A 22,216-nucleotide genomic window follows, 5' to 3' on the forward strand; every position below is an offset into this window, starting at 1 on the left:
CAAAAAAGCCCAATTTCCGCTCAGTACTTAATTAGTACTTGTTTATGACACAGCATCTGATTTGATTTTCGAAACAAATTGCACAGTAAAGAGGCTGATATTTAAACTGTATAGTAACCACAGCTCCAGCTGTGACTCAAATCTTGTAAGCCTTCAGGGGTTGTGTTTAGGCTTAGAAAATAGGAACTCAGGCCTGTAATTAAATGTCCTCTGAAAATCAGCCTTTGTAGAGAAGTGAAGAGGGTACCACTGAATTTTAAATTACTGACTTGTTCTCAAAAATCATTCTGTTGTTCTGGGCCTTGCTAGGGACTGCGGAAATCAAATGGATTAAAAATGGAAGAGTAGATTACTAAAGGAAAAAAAGTCAGGAGTTGCAGGCAAAAAGATGTGCAAAGTAAGCTCTTCTTGACTCACTGGTTTATAGACAACTGCAATATATGTAATATTTTTAATGTATGGCTAATGTAGAGATGACAAGTTCTGTGGCGACCAAAAAGACTAAAGAGAGAGTAGACACTTCTTCCAGAGTAAAATTGCTTTTTGGAACTGTGAATAAGTTGCTGATGATTGTGGAATAAGCCATCTATGGTAATGGAGGGCTCATTTTTAAAGCAAGTCCTCAATAATAAACATGCTTGTCTTGGAAAAGGAAGTAGACAGCGTTATATTACAAGTTAGTTGCTCACCTAGATCAAAATGTGAAATATTCACAGAATAGCATGATAGAAATTAGCAGTTAGAGTGCTTTCAGAGTTACTTTTTGAGGAAAGCAAACATTGTCATGGCTATTGAAAAAGAGGACAATTACCCTAGCAGCCTGACTTCTAATCATGGAATGTGCTGGAATGTGCTATGAGAAAATACTATGCTTCTGAATTATATTGAACCATGAGCATGAACGATGTGTGCTCATGAAAATACAAAAATGAGTAGGTCTTGCCAGGCAATTAATTGTATTGATGATAGAACTGGCCTTGAATGGATCATAATCGTGGAAGATTTTAGTGTTGATTGATAAAATAATACAACTTTCAAACAAGGCAGTTTACTGTGTCCCACATCTTTTTAAAGCTGGGGGAAGAGAGGCTATTTTATTTTATTTTTTAAATTGTCAGGCATATAAGGGTTCCTCTTATAGTGTGTCTGCTGTCATTCAGATGCTGCAATTCAGAACATTTTAACCAAATGTACTACTTTGACTGCCTCTCTGCTGAAGAATGCATTCCTAGGGGTCACTCACAGTATGCCTTAGAGAGCTACTGATATTCAGAATTTAGGAAATTAGTTGTAAAAGTTTAGCCAATGGTCAATCTGTGAGGTTTTAATTAAATTATACTTTTCTATCCATGCTTGTTTTGACATGAACAGGGGCTCACTTGTGCAAATATCCCACTTAAATGGCATAAGCAGCAGTATGTGGGTAGTGACATACCTCATACTGGTAAAATTTCCTTCTCTTCTCTTTAGTCTAATTTCTTCTTAGATGAGGGCAGGCTTATCAAACATAGAGGAGACATACCTCACAGAGAGGATTTTGCAAATATGGTGTTGAGAGATGAGTGACGGGTCTTAGCTTCTCCTATTTTTTTCAGTGCTGACAAGTTAAATACAAATAAATTGAGTTTACAGTAGCTGCTAATCTGCCGGAAGTCCTGATGGTTTTTATTACTAATACTTAAGCAACCTTACTTTCAAGTCACAAAAAATTGTTTATTTAAATAGAAATACAGTGTTATCTTTGATATTGGAAATACTTCTGCATGAGAGTAATCCTGTTGATGGCAGCAGATCTGTTAATACACTTAAATATTTGCAGGACCAGGGGCTTCAAATTAATGGTTTAAATCACTGTCTTAAATCAGTTATTCAGACTACTCTGGACTGATGGGCTAACAAATGTTAAGCAGCCTGCTGGTCTGAAGAGAAAGCTTGACTGTTATCCTTTAATTTGTAGCTTAGGTGACAGAAACAGGAAGAAATTAAGTCATTTTTCACAATTTGTTGTGGGAACTTGGGCACATCCGAGACGGGTGTTCAGGTCTCTACTCCTGACACTGTGATTTGAAAAGATTGTTACTTCTGCTTGTTTATGAAGGCTTTTTTCTTTTTTCTTGGTAGATATATACTGTACTGTGCTACTTTGAAAAAGCAACTGAAGCACTTGAGCCAGAAGTAAATTGTGGGTTTCTGTAGTGTTCTTGCTAGATAAGTAGTACTTTGTGTAGTTTCTTCCATTTTCAAAGCAGGTAGAAATGTCAACAGTTCCTCTCAGCAAAGCTGTGAGGTAAGTGAATGTTGTCCTCATTTTACAGTAGTAAAGAGACTAACCACCCATGAAGTTAGTGCTGAAGTAAGGATTAGGTCTTGGAGGATGATGCTTCTAGCTGTGTGAGAAGTCCCCTAAAACATAGTTTGTTCATGTGCTAAGCATTGCAAGTCCAAACTCAGTAGGTGAATGCAGTAACGAGATATACTTGACTTTAATTTATCAGCACAATGGTAATTATTAAAATTCATGTTTAACTGAGATCACTGGCTAGGACACCAGGGCATAATCTTACTGCTACTTTGAAAGATTTAGGAGGATTTAAATTCAAACTGTAGAGAAGCAAAAATAACTAATGTTCAAAGTATATTGTAAAATCTTGTACACGTACTTCTCTTTAGAGGCACGGTTTTAGTCTGTTCCAGTTCTTCTTTTAATTTCAAATTCCAAGACTCAATTACCTCTCCACCATAGGTGGGAAGGTTCGTCATTCAGCAGTGACATGTTTTTTCTCTCCAACCAGTTGTATTTTTTAGAGTACCAAGGTGGACACAGTTTGTACAAACTTAATATTGTGTTGACTCAAGAATGAACAAAGGTAAACTCACCTTGAATACAACCATTCTGAAACTGAGAAAGCTTCTTCCAGCCTTCTGGGAGGAGTTGTAGGGGCCCACATCTGCTGGTTTGGAGGGGAATTATTGTGAATTAAGAAAGGGATTGTGAAGTAGTTTCTAGGAGTAAGAAAGATCTCTGGATTTGGTGTCTGTGGATGTCCTGTCTGGTCATGTTGCTTAGATGTGATTTTGATTTTAATATCCAAGCATCTCTTTTTTGGGGGGAATAAGAACAGTTGAATCCACTTGAATGTGAGAATGCCTTCAAACTACAAATGAATGTCATACTAGGCAGTGTTTCATTTTTTGGTGCATACTTTTTCTTAGCTGTAAGCTATGTGTTCATTCAGAGCAATTGGATGTCTTGCCTTTTCCCCAACTCAATAAAGCATGAAAACAATAAATGGGAAGGAGATTATATTTGTGTGTCAGTTTGAGGCATAATTTATGGCTGCGTGTGAGTATAGTTTCCTGTTACCCCAATATTAAGGCTGCACCTCTTCAGGGATTTTCCATAATCTCTTCATGTTGTCCAGTGTCTGGTCTGACTGTGTTGAGGGTGAAAACACTCATAGCTTAATTACTGCTGTTTTGACACCGTTTGCTTTATTTAGTGTCAAAAGCATTTATGACCATTAGTCTTTTCTACTGCACTCACCACAGAGGCTGTGCTTATCCAGGTGCATTTGTGTGGAAATTTTAAAGAAATACCTATATATACTGAATTGAAATATAAAATGGTGGAAATCATAAAAATGATTGTGACTTTATTAAAAAAGTGTTCTTAAAGCAGCTGATATCAGAAGAGTAAACAAGAACTAATCTGGGTACTGAACCGTCACATGTGGCTTAAAAAAATCTGCATTGTTTAAAGTGCTCCAGAATTTAGACTTAGGTTAGCTAGGTCCCAGTGTAAAAGGAGGTCTCTCTTTATGTCTATTCTCTCCTAGCCCCGAATACACATGCCAAAAGATGGATTCCAACTTATATCTTCTGGATACCAAGCATGGCTAAAGCAGGTTGGACTGTATTATTGTTATTCATCTCATGTGAGGGACCGTGTTGGACACCTGTGCTTGTCTCATTAGTGAAGTACATAAATGAGGGTGTAATGAAGTTACAGTGCCATGTTAGCTGATACCCCTCATAGCCATCACTGTTTTGTGTTTATGCATGCTGTGTTTGTATAACATTTTCTCACCAGTCTGATGAATGTGCACTTCCTGTAAATAAAAGTTCAAAATGCAGTCACCTGAAAGCGAAGAGGGTCAGTGTCTGAAAACAAATCTGCAACAACAGCTTGAATTATAGAATTAAAATGGGCCTTCAAATACAAAGCTGCATGGTGGTGGTGCTGGTAATAATGGGGAGGCCACTGGGTTAAAACTCAAGAGAATTACATCTAACATCTAATTCAGATCTGCCTGGGTGAATCAAGTATGGACACTTACTCACATCACATAACAATTGTGCAGTTTGACACAGTCTGACACTGTGGGGAGTCCCCACTCGGAAGTGGCCTAGTGCTATATTACTCTGGCTATTATTAAAGGCCAGGCTTTAGATGTCTCAGCAGTCTGCCTCTAGCAATTGCTGTCAGCTTTTCACTTTTGTGAGTGAAAAATCCCCCTTCAGAAAAAACAGCTTAATTTATAAATGGCGTGTACAGATCTCTTCTCTCGTGAAGATTATGTATATGATGAATCCTGTGTCCTTGAGAATACATGGCTTAAAGTTGCTGTTTTTGTAGAAAGCTAGAATGATTGTGTTGTTATGGCAACAAAAACTGGAATTATGAAAACAGCACAGATAAGCTGCATCCTGTTGTCACGGCAACTGCAGTTGTGAAATGACGAAACATGGTGGTGAAGGGATCTATGGTACTGCGAGCCCATCAGAAACAAAGAGCCAAGTCACTTGAGCAGAATGTGAGAGAATGAAAAACTGTGGCAGCAAACCCCTTAAACCATTAGAGTTCCACTGCAGGTGCTAACAGGAAGGTGTTGATTCTCTCCACTCTTGTGTCAGTACCTTACAAGCAGTAGCAAGGAGTAACTTGCTTGTGCAAGTTGCTTGCTGCTGTTAACTTCTGTTGACTTCTGTGAAACTGAGCAGAGCTTGAACACCTATAAGAAGATGGGCATTGAGTCCTATATTGCATTTGCAAACCATTTCTTTGAATGAGTGATGTGCTGCAAAGGTGAAACATGCTTTGGAGCGTCATTCTGAGAGGCCATTTCTCTCTCTTTCCAAGTCCTCACTAGTGAAGGTCTGCTGGGACACTGAAGCTTATGTTTTCTTGATTTAAACTTTGCTGAGCTGGAGGCAAGGTGTCTCAGAGGAATCTCAACTCTGCAATTATTGTCTCACAGAGCTCAAGTTTGTTGACCTGTGGGGCATGGCATCAGTTTCTCTTTCTTATGTGGTGGGTTGGGAGAACAATAGGAAGAGGATTGTGTGGCTGTTCTGTTTTTCTTTTACTTCTGAGGCAAACAGACCAGCATTATATTACCAGTGCTCTGATGCAGGTGGAATACATGCTTTTTTGGCTCTGAAAAATATTGAAAAATGCTCAGTAAAGTTTCACAGGAGGCTTTCGCATCAGGCAACCTCAAATAATAGAACAACTTGCACTTTGAAAAAAATATTTTTTGTAAGTGTGCTTTCCTTTTGATTTTTAGTTTATTGATATTTGTTCTAAAGTCTATCTTAAACCTCCTTACTCCTCCTTGATACAAGTAAAAGTTATAAACCTGTGCCTGTGTCAATCAGCAGATGCTGTCATGGAAATAGCTTTGCTATTCCAATTTCAGTGCTGTGATTTCACCACAGGAAGTATAAGGGTAAGGGGGTTGATACAAAGGGTGGGAACTTGATCAAAAGAAAGAGCTTTCATGAGAAGCAGAGAAGTAAAATTTTTTTTGAGGTGAGAGACTGATTTGGTATAGGATATCTATCAAAGGTACTCCCTGTAGGCTTCTTTAAAACTATGTATTGAAAAGAGCCACTTCTGATGTATGTAAAAGCAGTAATCTGCATATGCATCCAGATGGAATGGGGTCTGTGCATCAGGTTTATTCTCTTGGTGGTTGTGTTTTTAACAGGATCCTAACTTAATGATTTTTTTTTTCCCCCTCAGCATGGCTGAGTATTGATCTGCTGCCTGACTTACACAGAATGTGAGAAGTATCCCAGTAACACACTGTATTAATGCGGACTAAAAGCAGTTTATATTACAGATGAAGCGGAGGAAGATGGAGTTCTGCAAGACTGGACACATACTATAAATATCCATAAAACTGACAATTTTATCTAAAAACAGTGCTGGCTGGATTTGCGTATTTTCAGCCTACTTAAACTGGAGATAATAGTTGAACACTACCTGAGCATGGGTCGCCCACACTGATGCCATTACCCTCTGCCCTTTAATGGCAGGTTTTATATTTAATGTTGCTGTGCTGCAGCAGAAAGCTGTATTGTGTTCTTATGTGGACTTGAGGAAATACAATACCAATGGCCAGAAGTACATGTTGCTTTAAGACTAGCATTTTAAGTAACCTGCAATGTTCTCTTTACTCCAGCTGTTTTCTTTAAGTTCATCTTTTACAAAACAGCAAACACCTACATTTGCTTTATTCAGCCTTGATCTTCATGTAAGCCTTTGTGCTGCCAGCAGTCTGTAACATCCCATCACACTAGATGCTGACCCTTTGGAGACAAGCCACAATTGACTTCTGAGGGAGGAAGGGGGAAAACGTTTGTGTATAAATACGATCAATAGATGTGACATGCCAATTCCTGTATTATGTGGACACCTCCTATAAATTAAGCTAAACTGTGAAATTGGGCGAGTTGAGCTAATTAGCTGAAACACTTACAAAACATTATTTTGGTTGTATAAACTGGGAAGTAAAAGTATCATTTATGTGGCTTGTGAAACATGCTAAAGCTAATCCCTCCCCTTTTCATAGCACTGTGAGCAAGTATGCATCACATAGGATATGTAATATAATGCACTCATCTGAGCCTTTCTGCCTCCCACTGTCTTTTGTAGTAGAATTTTTAAAGCCAAGTTATAAACCTGTAGATGTGTTTTATGCTGGAAATTCTTGGTGATACCTTAACTAGATGGGTACCAGCAAAGGCCAGTATAATCAAAACAAGGCACTTCAGATATTAATGGTCTGCACTTCAGTCAAGTCAGCTGGAAAAGAGAGTGTAAAAACCAGGACTGTGGTGAAAATGGGATTCTTCCGCTAAAATTGCACTTTCGTGAGAGAAAAATGCAATGATGCTGGAAATATTTTGGTTTTGTAATTTCGTCATCTAGCATCTCCTCCTTAACTTCTAAAACATATATTCTATTTTCAGTGGACCCATATGCTTTTTAAAATTTAGATACTAACTCCTTGGGTGGAAAGTAGAAATAAGATTTCCTTCTGCAGTTCATGTATTAATACTTGGCACTCATATAGTACTTTACGTGCTCAAAGTGCTCTGCGGACATATCAGTTATCCTTGAGACACTTTTGTGTGGTAGGTGCATAACAATAATTCTGAGAGATTTTATGGAATTAAATAAAACTGGAGATGAGGGAAAAATCTAATGAAACCTCCATTTCATCTCTCTACCAGTGTAGGTTTATTCTCTGCAGTTTGTGTCATGAAAATCAAGACTGGAGTTTTAGAAGTGTCCTCAGGTAAAGGGGTTTCAACATACTTGTTAGGATCCCATGTTACTCTGCCCAAACTCATGTGGAATGCCTACATCAAAGAATTAGATTTATCTCTTATGGCATAATAAGATTTGAAATTGGTTGGAATTGATCAGGCTTTGGACATAGAATCATAACGGTTGGAAAAGACCTCTAAGATCATCGAGTCTAACTATATCATGTCCATCAAACATGATGGAGCTTAATGGCAGCTGTGTTTTCTTGCTTACCAAGGAGCTTAGCGTGATTGGTCTTGTAAGATCTCCACTTAAAGCCTTCAAATAGTTTCATGCTTTAGACCTTGGTGAGATTGCTCTTAGTACGTTTGTGTAGGGCTTGCTTTTTTAAGGGCTTGCCAAACACCATCTTTGGTGTCGCTTAAAGAAGCACACACAAGTCTCTCCATGTTGTACTGTTTAAAGAAGAGTATAGCACCTGAATCTTAAAGCTCTGCAGCTGCACTGGTTTAGGTTTATCAGCTCTATGCATTAAAGAGCTATAATTATGAAAACATTAGTATTGTCAAGTTCAGATGTGATCTACACAAGTTCCCTCAAGCCCTTGGCAATTGAGGATCTTGTACATCTTATAGATGCTGGAAGTTGGCCCCTTTCTGGGGCATGTAATTTCTGTTGACTTGGAATCACAGAGGTTGAACTCCAGTAATCACTCTTTGGGGAAAATATTCCTTCACAAACATTTACCTAAAAGCTGTGATCTGATCCTCCCGGATCCCATTCAGGTAAGTAATTATTTGGATAATCTGAATATGTAAACCTTTTTCCATATGTCTTATCTTTGATATTTAAGAGTAGTCAGTGAACTGGAATCTCTCGTAAAAAGTTACTGTTGGCTAGGGATTTACCAGAGGATTAGAGAAGAGTTTGCGTAATACGTATGTTAAGGAAAATTTACTGAGCAATTACGTGCAAAGTGGGAGGCTGAAGGAAAAGGAACCTTTTGCAGCACTTGGAGCTCTGTGTGCACAGCAAAGCTGGCAGAATGTAGTAACACCCTGAGGGTGAAGGGGAAAACCACTGCACTGAAGTCAGTGATCTGTACCAGGGTAAGAAGTCCAGTATTTCCTACATTTGGAATTTAGGAAGTGTTGTAATTGAATCCTAGTAGCATATTCCAGCCTCCGATTTGTTTTGAAGTCACATCCTACAGCTGTCCCAGAAACATATGCTTGGCTTTCCCAAAGCGAGGTGTTGGGTTGCTTGATTTGCAGTTTGTGAAAAATGCTCCAAGAGTCTTTAATAAGGTAACTCAATTACTTTTATTATGGCAAACAAGAGCACAAACCACTTTTAATCATCTCCATACATGCCTGTGGAAATGTGACCAGGATGCCTGAATATAACAGAAGCTGAGAAATTGTGCAAAGCACTGATTATGACAGAAACCACATCCCGCTCTTCACAATTCTGGTCCAATATGTGCAGCTAGAAGAGCTGAGAGTTTGTGGGCTAGTTGAACTGTGGGAGATCCTTCTCATGGTCACACAGTAAGGATTACTGCAGTTGCCTCTTTATTGTTATAAATTAATTTTCTTCCTTTCAAGAAGAACTGCCAGTGACAAAGTCAGAATTACCTGGTTTTAAGTGTGGGAAAGTTGTCTGGGGTGCAAGGAGATGTAAATTTTAACTGTATGGGTTTTGACTATTGTTTTTTGGTTTAATTAAGACATACAGCTTTTAATGTTTTTCTTATTTTCAAATGAAAGCAAGCAAAAAACTTTCTCCAAAAGTTATAAAAGTATTAATTTGCTCTGAGCCATGCTGGTCTCTTTGGTAAGTTCATAATTGGGCAGGATTTTTTTTTTAAATGGGTATTCTTGTCTCTCAGGTATATAACTGCTCCATAACTGGTAAATCTATATTCATATGTTAGGCTTTGTAAAGGCATATTATTTACACAATTCACTTGAATGGCTCCTTTGAAAGCTGTGTGGCTCTCTCATGTAATTATGTATTTAGCATGCCTTGTATCCAGTGTTGGGATGGGGGGGGAAAAAAATGAAGCCCCACAAAAACTACTAAAATAAATAATAAAAGAATATTCTTATTCCATTTTGAAGGGGTTTTTTAAGTTGTATTGTATGCCTTTTTTTCTCAGATAAGAATCCTGTTTGATCAAGAGCTACCAAAGCTAAAAAATGAAATATGTATGGCAGGTTTTTTAATTGTGAAAGTATATAAGATGCAATGGGAATTTATTTTTTTTATACTTGTGTCATATATATTAAATTAGACAATGCCTCTCAGAACAGAAGAGGGAAAAATAAGAGATACCTTTTCATATTTATATATATACGAAAGGTTAAAAGGGTGAAAAGTGGACCAAAGAAATGAACCAAAATCACTTTTTAGCCAGAAGTAGTTTTCTGGAATTGTTAACTTTCATGAGACCAACATTCGTAATGCAAATAGCAGCTGCTTTATCTGATACATTTTGTGCAATGTATTGCATTCTGTGGTGACAGGAATAGTGGACCCTGGACACAGTGTGAAAGTGATGTTTGTTATATTTTTGGCATTGGCTTAGTAAAGTATGTGGCCAAAAAAAAGTATAAGAGGAACTAAGTGAGATTGAAAGGTATTGGAGTTTGTTCTCCTGGTTTTTTGTGGTATATGGTAAAAATAATTCTGAACATGAGGGATCCCAGTAAGATCTGAGCATGTTTGATAAAGGATCAAAATTCCTGAGTCACGTTTCCTGCGAATTAGATTTTATAGAGCATGCACAAAACAGTAGTGTGAAAGAGACTTTCAGGGAGAATTGTATTTGCCAGCCATCCCATATTCACTTTCTAAAGTGATGAAAAAAGGAGGTGGGAAAAGAACCTGTCTCCTTGTATCAAGCTCAGGTCTGGTTTATATAGTTTTAATACTCTTCAGAGCATCTCTTATGTTTTATCTGCTCCAGTTTGCGTGGTAGAATTTTTAGCACCTCTTTTCACCTCTTGTCCTTGTTTTTGTAATAGTTAGAACTTGTGTTGCTGTTTTTCTTTGTACAGCTTTATCCAGTTCCCTGGCTTATGATAAGCTGGACCAAGCAGAAAAAGTCCCATTTGTCTCAGTTTTTAAACTCTTCAACTCTTCAGCATGTCACGTTCTCTTTCTGCTCCTTAATGAAAATATTGAATGAACAGGATCTAAATTCCCATCTCCCAAAAGAAGTAGAAATTGTTATTGGTTTATCTTTAGAGTTCAGCTGCATAAGGCACTGGACACAGTACTAGAAGGGAAATAATTCTGAACTAGGAAAGGATTGAAATAGATGTGATTAGCGGCTGAAATTAGTACTTTATACAGTAGGCCAAATACTAGCCCTTGGGGAAAAAAATTGGTTTCCTTTTGGCTTTATCTCTAACTTGTGAAGATGTGCAAAAATATAGTAGGTTGCCTTGAAATCAAAGATGTTTTAGGTGCACAGGTTGTCATAAAGTTGAGTGAAGGGTCCAGACAGGGATAGTACGTTATTATACTTTATTATGTTAAAATGCACCACAAAGGCAGTCATTCTTGTACTATCATCTCATTAATTTCTCTGAAGTTATTATAATGAAAATATCCTTAAACTGTTGTTTGATTTTCTTTTGGTCATTCTTGTTTTACAGTGAGCTCAATACAGTAAGTTTGTTTTCCCACCTGTGCACTATAATTGTGAATTGTAGTAGACCAAGAACTTTTGTTTTTTCCCCATGTAGAACCACTTAGTTTTACAGGACAAGGTGATATATTTCTGACCTGTAACACAATTTACTAAAACTGTGTTAGTTACCCCTAGTATATTGTATTTGCTGAAGGACTAGAAGAGAACAAATTTGATAAAAAACCCCCAGTCTGAAATGGTAATATATAATCTTGTAATGCAATAGCAAATAAAGTAAATAACCAATTTTGAGCACTAGCAAAAATTTAGCCATTGAGTGTATGTTGAGATTTGTCTTTAGAACATCAGATAATTGGAAGAGAGGGTAGGCTATTAGAGGCAGAACATCTGATGTAGTAAAAAAATGTTCCTGCAATATAGTTACAAGAATAATTGAATAGGTTAAAATAAGTCTTCCCTTCAGCTCATGGTTACTGCCCACTCAGCTCAGCCAGTGGCTGTCAATACTTCTAGCCTATTTTAATTCAAAATAAGGAAAGCCCATTTTTATCACTAGTGGAGCAGCTGGTACCAGCCTCTGTCACAAGGAGGATGCCGGTCTTGCTTGAAAGTGTACTCCCTGTATTTATTTTGTGGGAAAATACATTTCAGAGTTCAGGGAATAGGACTTTAAAATCAATTGGAAAAAGAAATTGTTTTTTTGGTCAAATAATTCCCTATTTTATGCCACTCAGTGGCATAAAGATGCTTAGCTTTTCTAAATAAAAAGCTTTGCATCTCTGGGTCTGAAAGTTGTGCAGACATCTGAAGTATTAATGCAACTGGGAGTTTGGAAAGTAGAGAGGCTACTGCATCCTGGCCCAGTACTTAGCAAGCAATATCAGCATTCCCATTTGGCTATAGTCCAAGCACTGTGCCTCTGTATCTTTGTTTTGAAGAGTCAATGTAGATTGACTTGAGTTCAGGAGAAGATTTTGTCAGTCAGCTTTCAAGTCATGAACACTGAGCCAGTCCCTTGTTTGTGGAGCTGACACTACAAAAGTGAGTGTTTGACACGTGGCTTGCTCAGTGGATGGGGATAGAGGCTGTTGAGATTTTTCAGAGATCAGTCTCTAAATGAAGTTGTTCTGTTGGGTCACTCATCTGATTTACACACAAGCTGTTTCTATTGAAGCACCTGGGGCCTTTTGTTCAGGCTTGTGAATAAGCCTTTTTCAGTCACCAACAGTAATTTAGAGTCTCTGCTTCCTTCAATAGTTAAAAGGCAAGTTCAGGAAGGACATTTTCTTCCACACTATGTGCAACTTCACACTCATTTTTTAAAGACAGGTAACAGAACTGCATCACTCTTTTAAATTTTGTTATATACTGGAGCAGCTTCAGAAGTCATCTAAGGTGTTGGTAATTTTTTACTTCATACTTCCTAATTTTAGAACAATACTAAGTGTCAGGAATGCACGGGTGAGTAAGGATATCCTCTGTAGGTACAGAGAGCTCTGCAGAATAGCCCTTCAATGTTTTCCTTTGTTATTGTGGCACTTTTAGAGGAAGACATTTCATTGCTTTGTAAGTGCCCTGGCACAATGGAGTGCCCTACCTGCATCTTGTAGTGACTGACTTGAGCCATAATCTCACATAAACTTTGAGTCAACATAAACCTGCCTTTCCGCTGACAGCTTGCTCCTCATTTTTCCTGCCTCTGTACCTTTCCATGCTTCAGCCAGTATAAATATTTAAAGTAACTACTTTTTTCTTGTCAATCAGTTTTAATGGCAATCAGTTCTTTGAGTTTGTTGTCACAGCATGAAAACTTGAGCCAGCTCAAGGGATGGGAAAGCTTGAGAATATGGAATAAAGGATTTCTGCAAGTCTTGGATAAGTCTGTATGCAAAAAACCAACCAACCAAACAAACCCAAACAACAAGAACCTCACTCCATTATGTTATGAGTCCTAGGGTGGGTAATGGTAAGCAGCTGATGCTTACCTAGTGAATGCGCTGCATCATCAGAGGCACCATGTAATGAATCTCCCTTGTTACTGTGATGTTCTTGGAGAGTAATAAACAAGTTTGATTTGAGTAAATGTATTATTAAAATGGTGAAGTGCTTAACCATAAATGTCCATTTCATATGTAAATATTTTAAAAAAAGATTATCGTAACAGCTTTCGGGCTGCAGTGATGCATATTACATTGCAAAGAAAAGATTGCTGGAATTTCGAAGGTTTTTTTGTGGGGGAGGGTTTGGGAAGTTAAGACGTCAGACAAGGAAGTATGGCTCATTTTTGTAGCTTGTTATAATACTATGGCTGTAATTTTTTTTGGCTTCAGGAGGGGCATTATGTACAAATTCATTTGATATGTAATACTATGAAGTACTCAAATTTTTGAGTTTCGGTATCTTTGTAAAGTGAAGAGTTGTTTTTTGGTTTTTTTTTCAATGAAAATGAGGTGAGGAATTTATTTTAAGGTATCATAAACTTCTAATACGCACATTTCTGTAGGTTATGTTCCCCAGCAGGCTTTTAATACTATTTCTGGAACAGCAGCGTAAATTGCAACAAAGTACAGCAAAGAATGTGGTGACAGACAAGGTTAATCTCGCTGTGTCTGTCTGCACAGGACCAGATTATGGATGTTGGTGATAACCTTTCTGCTCATTCAAAGATGGGTTATGTTGCTCTTACATACTTGTTTAGTGCAAGATTGTGCAAGGTTGTCTAGCCCTCTTAAGAGCAGCAAGAAATGGTAGCTCAGGAGGCAGCTGTCATTTCATACCCATTCCAGCTGCCCTTTCTGCTCAGATTTCCTCCCATCCCCCCGTTTCAAAAAAAACGGGTGGAGGGGAGAGGATTGCAAAAAAGAAGCGTATGAGGGTGTAAAATCTCTAGCAGCTAATCTATCACATCCTTCAGTTTTCATGGTTGTCTGCCAATTTAAAATACACTTGTTTTTTCCTGCCTTGCCAGTAATTAGACAAATGCAGTAGTGCTTATGGCATCAAAAACTCTGTGGCTGGTAAAAGCAATTGCTATCATAATGCATCCCTAAATTTAATAGTAGTGGTGTAAAATGAATAAGCAGCTCTCTATTTCAAGGGGTAATGGCTTTAACTATCAACGTGGCTAGTATTTTTCTTGATTGGCTGCTTTGGCTCCTTTTTTGTACTTGTGTTTGTAGGAACTGAATCAATTTATTGTAACAATTGTATTTTATTTAACAAACAACAAGGCAAGCAGAAACATGAAACTCCTGTGAAGTGTCACCAACTTCCTGTTCACTTTGGATCGCAGGTTTTACCTTTTGTCCCCTTTAGAGACAAACCCTAAACCTTTTCTTTCCCTGCAAGTATTACACCTAAAGTTGTTGTTTCCTTTTCTACTTTCTTTGCAAAATTTCTTGCCTTTTTTGTGCCTGGCATGTTGCTGTGCATGGAGAAAAGGTCCGATTAATTGGAAAGAAACTTTTTATTACTGGGAAAACTCGACACATTAGTGTAGAAAATTGATCAAAAATTAGTTTCTTGATCTATTGTGCTTTTTTCTTGCTACTATGACATCTGTAAAGCTTCTCTCAAGGAAGCAGTTTGTGTTCTCTTTAAGAGGTCTCAGTCTTTAAGGCCAGGTGCAGTTGTGTTGATGCCATTTGGCTAAGCCTTAAAAGTTCCTGTAATCTGTGCCATCCTGTCTCATACAGTCCCATCTCATAGTTGTCCTTTCTCTGCAGTGCTCTATGCCCAGATCTCTGTGGCTGGGCTGCTCCAGCCTGGCGGACAGCATGCCCTCGCTGCGATGCCTGTATAACCCAGGGACTGGCGCACTCCCAGCTTTCCAGGTACTTTCTGTCTTTCCCCACTCCTTTGCTCTCCATCTGTGTACGTGTGCATCTCCTTCTTTACTTGCTTGCTTTACCTCCATTTATTCTGGTTCATACTCAATGCCTCTCCTATGTCATTCAGATCTTTGGTATTTAAATCCCTCTTGCGTAGATTCAGGGCAGCTCAGTGCTGGGGCATTTCCATTTACCTTGATGTAATTTAATTATTTTATCTAAATTGGCTTGATACCATCATCTTTTCCATTGGCTTTCAATTGTGTCAAAAAATACCACTTAATTATATCTGGCAAACAGTATCCATCACACAGTCTCCAATCTGGCTATTCATGCAGTGATTCCCCTCCTATCTAAATGTTTTGTGTGCCACTTAGAGGAGACTGAGGGGGTGGGTTCATTGCTATTGTGATAATTGATGCCAGCAATTGTTTACTTTGTCTTTGTTAGCAGTAGTCTGGACATTTTGACTACAGAAAATTATTGTAGAAGTAAGCTGTCCATCAAAAGGCAAATAAAGGAAACCATTGGGTTTTTTTTCCTTTGGTCTCTGAATTTGTTAAATTCAAGCTTTTCTCTGTCATGAGACAGCTTTCTGCCAAACGAGTTTGTGCAGACCCTTTGGGTGACCAGTCAGTCTTAAAAATGCAGACACTGTCCTGTGGGTAGTGAATAAGAGAGATATTGGGTGATCATCTAGAAACCTTGAGACAAGGCTCTCAAGATCATTGAAAGCATTTTTTGTGACATGTGAACATAAACAGCAGAGACTGAGCAGCGGTGGTGTTACATTCACGCTGGATACTGGGAGATATTTCGTGAACTGCAGTGACTGAGGGACTTAGGAATATCTCTGAGGAGAGCAAGTTTATTGGAGCTCATGGTAGCATGAACATTTACTTGAAGGTTTATGCTGCTGGATTATACTACTGCTGAGTAGAGTTTTATTCACCGGCATCTCACAAAACCAGGTGTAACGAATAAGCTAGAATCTTTCTGAAATTTTCATTTTTGTGGGGGAAAGTTAATTATGTGCCTCTAAAGGAAAGCATGCAAAGATTATTTTGAATTTGACTTCTTGCTGGAAGGGCTAGGATAGTACTGTGGAAATAATCCTCTCAGTCTCAGGGGAGGCTTAAGTGTCTTGCGTCATTTTGCTGCAACTCTTTTTGCTGACCCAGCAGTAGCACTGATGGACTCTGGAAGGTGTCCTGCCAGGCCTCCTTTGCTGAAGCAAGCTTTTAGTAGAGCTTTCTGGGGGCAAGGGGGAAGATGACTTTTTATTAGTCTAAGAGGACTCTGGAGGCAACAGAAAAGAATTTAGACTCCTAATCCTGATTTGCATAATTTGACTAAATCGGATGGGCCCAATATTTGGGCTTTTGAATAAATCTCAGATCTCTTTAAGCTCGGGTTTTAGAGAACCTTAGCAGTATATGGAATGTAATTTATAAACTCAAATTGAGACTTCTTTCTTTCTACTTAAGTTAGTTTTGGTTATTCAGAATAAGCATATATCACAAAGGGGAAGGGATATTAACTTCTAGCTGAAGATGTTCTTGCTAATGATAGATATGAACAATGACTTTTCTGCTAATGCAGTGCATTGATATTTGGGGTCAAGAGAGTCGGCTGCACAACCATTCATCGTGTTCTGCCTTCTTGGGATAATAGTAGGATTTTGACATTTGCATTTCTGCAGATTTTTAGAGACATTTCCATATGTATTTAGTAACTGTGGGAACTGGGAAGTATATCCCATTTGCCATCTGAAATGGTACACTGGTACTCTTCACTGAGCTCTGACTGCTATGTTGAGGCACACATTTGTTGCCAGTTGAGAGAGAAAACAAATTGCCAACAACAGCTTCTGCAGCAATGAGTCATCCACATTTCAGTCCTTTTTTTTCAATGGACTTTGACTGATCCCCATTAGCTTGCATGATTTGGAGAAAATTCCCTTCTGAGGCATGGCTTTTGCATTTTCCAGTGCAGAAAGGGAGTGGTTTTGAGCCTGCTTGAAACTGTGATGTTGCATTATTTCATCATTCTTTAATGCTTTTTCTTATGTTGAATCTTCAGGAAAGCAGTAAAGACTGTCTTGTACCCCAGCAAATTTTCTCATATTAAGTTACTTTCTTTTTTCTGTAGCAAGCTTGAAGTAACTGGAGAAGCATATCAATGTTCTTTGCTTGTGGCAAAAGAGAAGATGCCATCTGGAAGGCTACTTAGTCACTGCTGAATTTGTCTAGTTATTTACATGCCTACCTTCAGATGCTCAGACAGAAATGTGGAAAGAGGCTCTTTTTGAATAGCTCAGTTAAAGTCTTGCTGACTCCTCATGGGAAGCATTGACAGGTAGTTGATTTAGAGATGATTCTGTTAATATGTCAGGTAACTTCATTTTTCCTCTTTGTGTATTTTTATTATTGGAGACACTTATGTGAAAACAGGATCTTCTGGTTCCTCAGTTCTGTTTGGCAATCATCCTGCAGTGGGAAAGGCTAAACCCATGAATAGGGGGATAAGGAGCTAGAAACAGTTCTTTTTTATGTCTTTTATCTAAAAGGGCTTTGTAACTGATTGTTTATTGTGTAATGGAATTTCACAGCAATCAAGGTAGAAGATGGCAGCAAATTGGAACATGAACTCCTATAAAGCATTGTGGGAAGGGGTCAAAGAAAATATTTTAACAAGAGAAAAAGGCCAGCTATTCCATTTCTAGTGTCTTGGATGCCAAATTTTACTGTACTGTTATTCTGCAAAGCAACTGAAACCTAGGATGCATATATATTCTCTTAATAATTAGAAATAAATTTATGCATGATATATACTAATTTTTCTTAGAAATTTGTGCCTTGGAAGTTTCCAGATGTGCCAACAGGTGTCTGTTTTCATGACATTTTTTGTTTGAACATAATTAGTTTCCCTGTTAAAATATTTTTCCATGCATGCTCACAAGGCTCTGTTTATGTTGTCTCAGTTCTTTGAAAATTCAAATTTACATTTACACTCATCAAGTATGCCAAGGAAATGATTGTATTAATCCTTCCAAGTTTGCAGAAGGCCATAATATTTCCTTGAATTTCTTTCTGTAGTTTCTTGCATAAATGAGGAGATTTGAAGAAGAACTAAAAAGTCGTACCAAAGGTTATGTATAAGAATAAGTGCAAAGAACAGTCCAGCTCTTCCTTTTTACATAATTTACAGCCAGCACAAATACCAGCTCCTGTTTTGATCGTAAACTTTTTTGGGACAAGAGTAATGCTTTTAAAACTACCTTTGTCTGAAGCCTAGGCACCAGTGGAAAAGAGCTGTCTTATCAGCTTTATTTTGCCAGATCTGAAGCTCTTGTTTCTGTAACAGGCTCTAGCAGTCAAAGAGGAGGACTAACTGTCATGGCAGAGGTAGCAGCATCTTGTTGAGTATAGAGGTGTCTCTGGAATGCCAGAAATTCACATTTTTTTTACCTGAAGATCTTAATCATAAAGAACTGCACATCAGGGTTTGTCAGATGAAGGAGACAACCTTCTGCTTGGTTTTGCAGAAGTGAGGGGGTGTGTGACTTCCTCGGTCTTGGCTAAAAGCTCTGCCCTGGTTGAGGAAAGCATGGGTGTGCTGTGCTTGGCAAACTGAGGTAAATGGAAGCACACTTGAAGTTGTGCAGCATGGACAGGATCTCTTTGGACTGAGATCACTTTTGGAGAAAGGTGAGAATACAAATTATGTGAAAGGTATGTAGTGATGGAAATGATGAAGACGTGAACTTACTTTTAAAATTATTTTTACATTATTTTTTCCTAATATTTATATTTTTTGTGTTAGGAAGTGAAATATTTGTTAAAGAAGCATCATCAGTGAATTGTTATAAACAATTGTATCTGTAAATTTCCTTCAGCCTGTTCATCCATTTTTGCCTTAGAAGTTGATGTTTTATTGCTGGGAAATCCAGTGTAAATGTGAGTAGCAGTATATTATTCCTGGTTATACAGGAGGTTAAAGCTAAAGTCTCGGGGTGGGCAAACTGCATGCTCAGAAATATGTTTGTGAGAAATACATTTGGAGGAGATTGTTTGGCTTTGGAGCCAGTGTTTGCTGGTGTGCATAGTTGTGTCTCTAATTGGGAGAGATACAGAGTGTCCAGTCAATAGCCTCCATCAGCATGGAGACCTGACTGCCCTTGGCCAAGCCTGCTTTGTATTCCCCCCTCACACTCTCCCAGCGTCTGTGTGAAACCTGCCCCTGGGCTGTTTACAGTGCACCTCTAAAATGGAATCATAATTTTGGTGACTAATAGCCAGAGCGTGTGGCTCCAGCACCCCCCGTCTGGCGGCAGGCTCTCCCCTGGTTGTGAATGTAGTTAGGTGGCCCCCAACTGTTTACAAGACAGCAGAGGTGAGATCTTTGATTGACAAGTCAGAAATGCATTAGATCATTCCCTCTGCCAGTCTCTGGTTCATGCTGTTAAAAATGTCAGCCTCTCCAAGTTTGAATGGCAGCCCGAGGGCCTCAGAAGCTTTTTGTTTTCTGAGATGGAAACACAAATTGGATGTGTGCCTGAGCGCTTCATCCTGGGCTGTAATTTCATCTTTTAGCTAAGAACCACAAGGTACATGAGCAAAGCACCCTGTAAACAATAATACTGGGGAAAAAAATAAACAAGGTCGTGTTTCTGGTACGTTGATCCACTGGTGTCCTGACCTCTATCACGTTGAACATCTCCACTCTGATTGCTGTTCCCTTTGGCATTACAATGAGAGGAGAGAGACTGACACAGGAGGCAAAGATTTAAAGTTGCAGTGCTGTTGCACATTCCTTGTATTGGCTATGAAATATTGAACTGCCACAATGTGACACCTGGTTTTTTAAGCAAAGTTTCTTGTTGGACCTGTTCAGCAGCAGTTTCTCCTGTTTTTCTTCATTTTACCGCTGGGCAAGAGCAATTACAAAGGCCTGAGAGGTGATACAAGAAGGAGAAGAAATGAAGCCAAATTGCGTAATTTTTGCATTTGACTCTGGCCCCCATCTGTAGGTCAGACTTTAGGGAGCTTCACTGTAGGAAGACCAAGAGGGTTAGCCTGGCTGGGGATTTCTTTAAGTAAAAGAAGCGCCCAGTGACTACAGAACAGCTTTGTTAAACATATTTAGAATTCATCCCTCTAAATGTAATGGTCTTTTCTGGCTGGTGGCATAACCTGGGTGATGCAGAGGAGCCCACCAAACTCAGAGAGCTGCCAGGGTGTGCTGCCAGATCTTAGCTCTTTGGTAGCAGCGGCGAGATGTTTTCCTCCTTTCAGGTGGCAAAGAAATGAAGGGTACTCAAAGAAATCTTTCTTTGTGGATCAGTGGGAATGGTTTTAGGTTTTTTTTGGTAGTACATCACTAATTTCTAATTACATTTAGCAATTACTTTTAGTAATTAGAAATCTGCATTTATTCTGCACCCATATCAATTGTCAGAAGTTGCATGTGCTCTCATTAGTTCTCAGTCTGAGTATTAAGAAGTGTGGCAGTACCTGTCACTGAGAAATACCACCCCTGTGCGCCCAGCACGGTGATTAATTTAAACTACATCGTAGCTACAAGGCCTCCCCTCTTCAGCCTCGGCAGTGATGTTCTGGTTACTACGATAAGGTGAGGGCAAGGTCTCCAGCACACCGGCATCAGTTCGGCTGATCAGTTTAAAAAATGAAACAAAACTCGACCGAGTTTTCCTTCCTCCTCGTTAGGAGTCAGGAAGGTGTGTAAAGCCGTAGTGACAAACGGCATATGCAGCGCTGCGTTGGCGGCGTACAGGTATCTTTAAAGCTAGCTCCGGTTCCTCAGGATTGCGAACATCTGCTTGGAGGTATTGTGGAGCTCCACAATGCACTAATTGAATTACTCTTTTCTGGAGTTGCAGGCTGCGCTAATTGAATTAGAATGGGGCTGTGCGTGTGCGCGCTCCCGCGGCCGCGCATGCGCGGCGCGGGGCGGGGGCCCGGCCATGGCGCGGACTGTGCTGCGCCCGCCCGGCCGCGCCCGGAACTGCAGCCCCGGGGGGGCCGCGGCCCCTCAGAGCCGCGGCCTCGGGCTCATTAGCGAAGTAACACGTTAGCGACTTCTCCGTGCTGGTCCGGAGGCTAAATCTCCCTCGCTGTCTGTGGAGGAGGGAGGCACTGAGGGGGCACCGGTCACAGGCGGTCCAGTGCGTTTAGGTCCAGCCTGGTCCCTGTGAGCTGCTCGGCTCTGTTACCACTTCGGGTTTAATGGCGCCACGGGCAGTAGGTGCTTCAGAGGGAGGCAGGGGCACAGGATCAAGTTGTACCTATTTCTGCACAACTGGCGAAGAGCTAACACCACATTAAGCGATAATTTTAATTTAGAGATGCAAGTATGGAATTTCACCACAAATTTGGAGAAGTCGTGAAGTACTTTCTCACCCATCGTTTAAATTTAAGCCAGCGTTAGTCAGAATTCGGTCACTATTTGGAAATATTGAGAGGTAGTTCTGAATAATTTGAAAGGTACATGTGATAGGGAGAACAAAAATGAACTATTTCTTCTTCGAAACTAGGTATTTATATGGCCCCATACAAATTTCAAGGGGATGAACCTAAACACTCCCAGTAGAAATGCAGTTGCTAAATCCTAAAATTCATAGCTTGAAGAGATATTTTGCTACACTCTGTCGGGTGGGTTTCTTTTTATTTATTCTGTTGGCTGCTACTTACATGGTGCGTAGAAATAGTCAGATATTCTCTTTCCTATATTCTTTCTTCTATTGATAACTGAATGACTCAGTTTTCCATAAAATTTCAGCCATTTTCACTCAGTTTTGTCGGTGTTTGGTAGATCATTCTCATAAACCATATCAGAGACAAGATGGTATTTGTTTTACTTTAATGGTTGTTCCTTATATTTTGTTACTTTTGAAATAGACAAAAATAATTTGTTAAAATGCTCTGCAAACTAAGTAAAATTAAACTGTCCTTGTCAAAATACATAACCAATACTCTGTGATGTGCATGATTCTTTTTTATTATGGTTGTATACTTGCCCTGTGTCTAGTGATGTTAAACAGGGCTTCTAATTACCACCGAGAATTAGCAAAATTGCTGCTATACACGGAACTTGGGAATTTTCAGTTACATTGAAATTTATTTAACAGCCAGCTGCCCCCCAAAA

At 39.1% G+C, this 22,216-nt stretch overlaps 1 protein-coding gene across 6 annotated transcripts in view; it reads left to right on the forward strand.

Annotated features, from left to right (window-relative positions):
- Positions 1–22,216, forward strand: part of BTRC (beta-transducin repeat containing E3 ubiquitin protein ligase) — a 122,206-nt gene that overhangs the window by 12,837 nt on the left and 87,153 nt on the right. The window contains exons 2-3 of one of the 6 annotated variants that reach the window (XM_051799987.1): positions 3,837–3,905; positions 14,945–15,052. The exons of 2 other annotated variants lie outside the window; for them this stretch is intronic. In XM_051799987.1, the coding sequence (XP_051655947.1) occupies positions 3,837–3,905; positions 14,945–15,052 (177 nt within the window). Of the gene's footprint in view, positions 1–3,836; positions 3,906–8,178; positions 8,344–14,944; positions 15,053–22,216 lie in introns of those variants that run through there. 3 more of the 6 variants (XM_051799982.1, XM_051799984.1, XM_051799983.1) reach the window with 3 other exon arrangements.

The sequence above is a fragment of the Manacus candei genome, unplaced genomic scaffold (genome assembly GCF_025592945.1).
Source record: "Manacus candei isolate 608988 ecotype Guabito, Panama unplaced genomic scaffold, ASM2559294v1 h1tg000050l, whole genome shotgun sequence".
NCBI lineage: Eukaryota > Metazoa > Chordata > Aves > Passeriformes > Pipridae > Manacus > Manacus candei.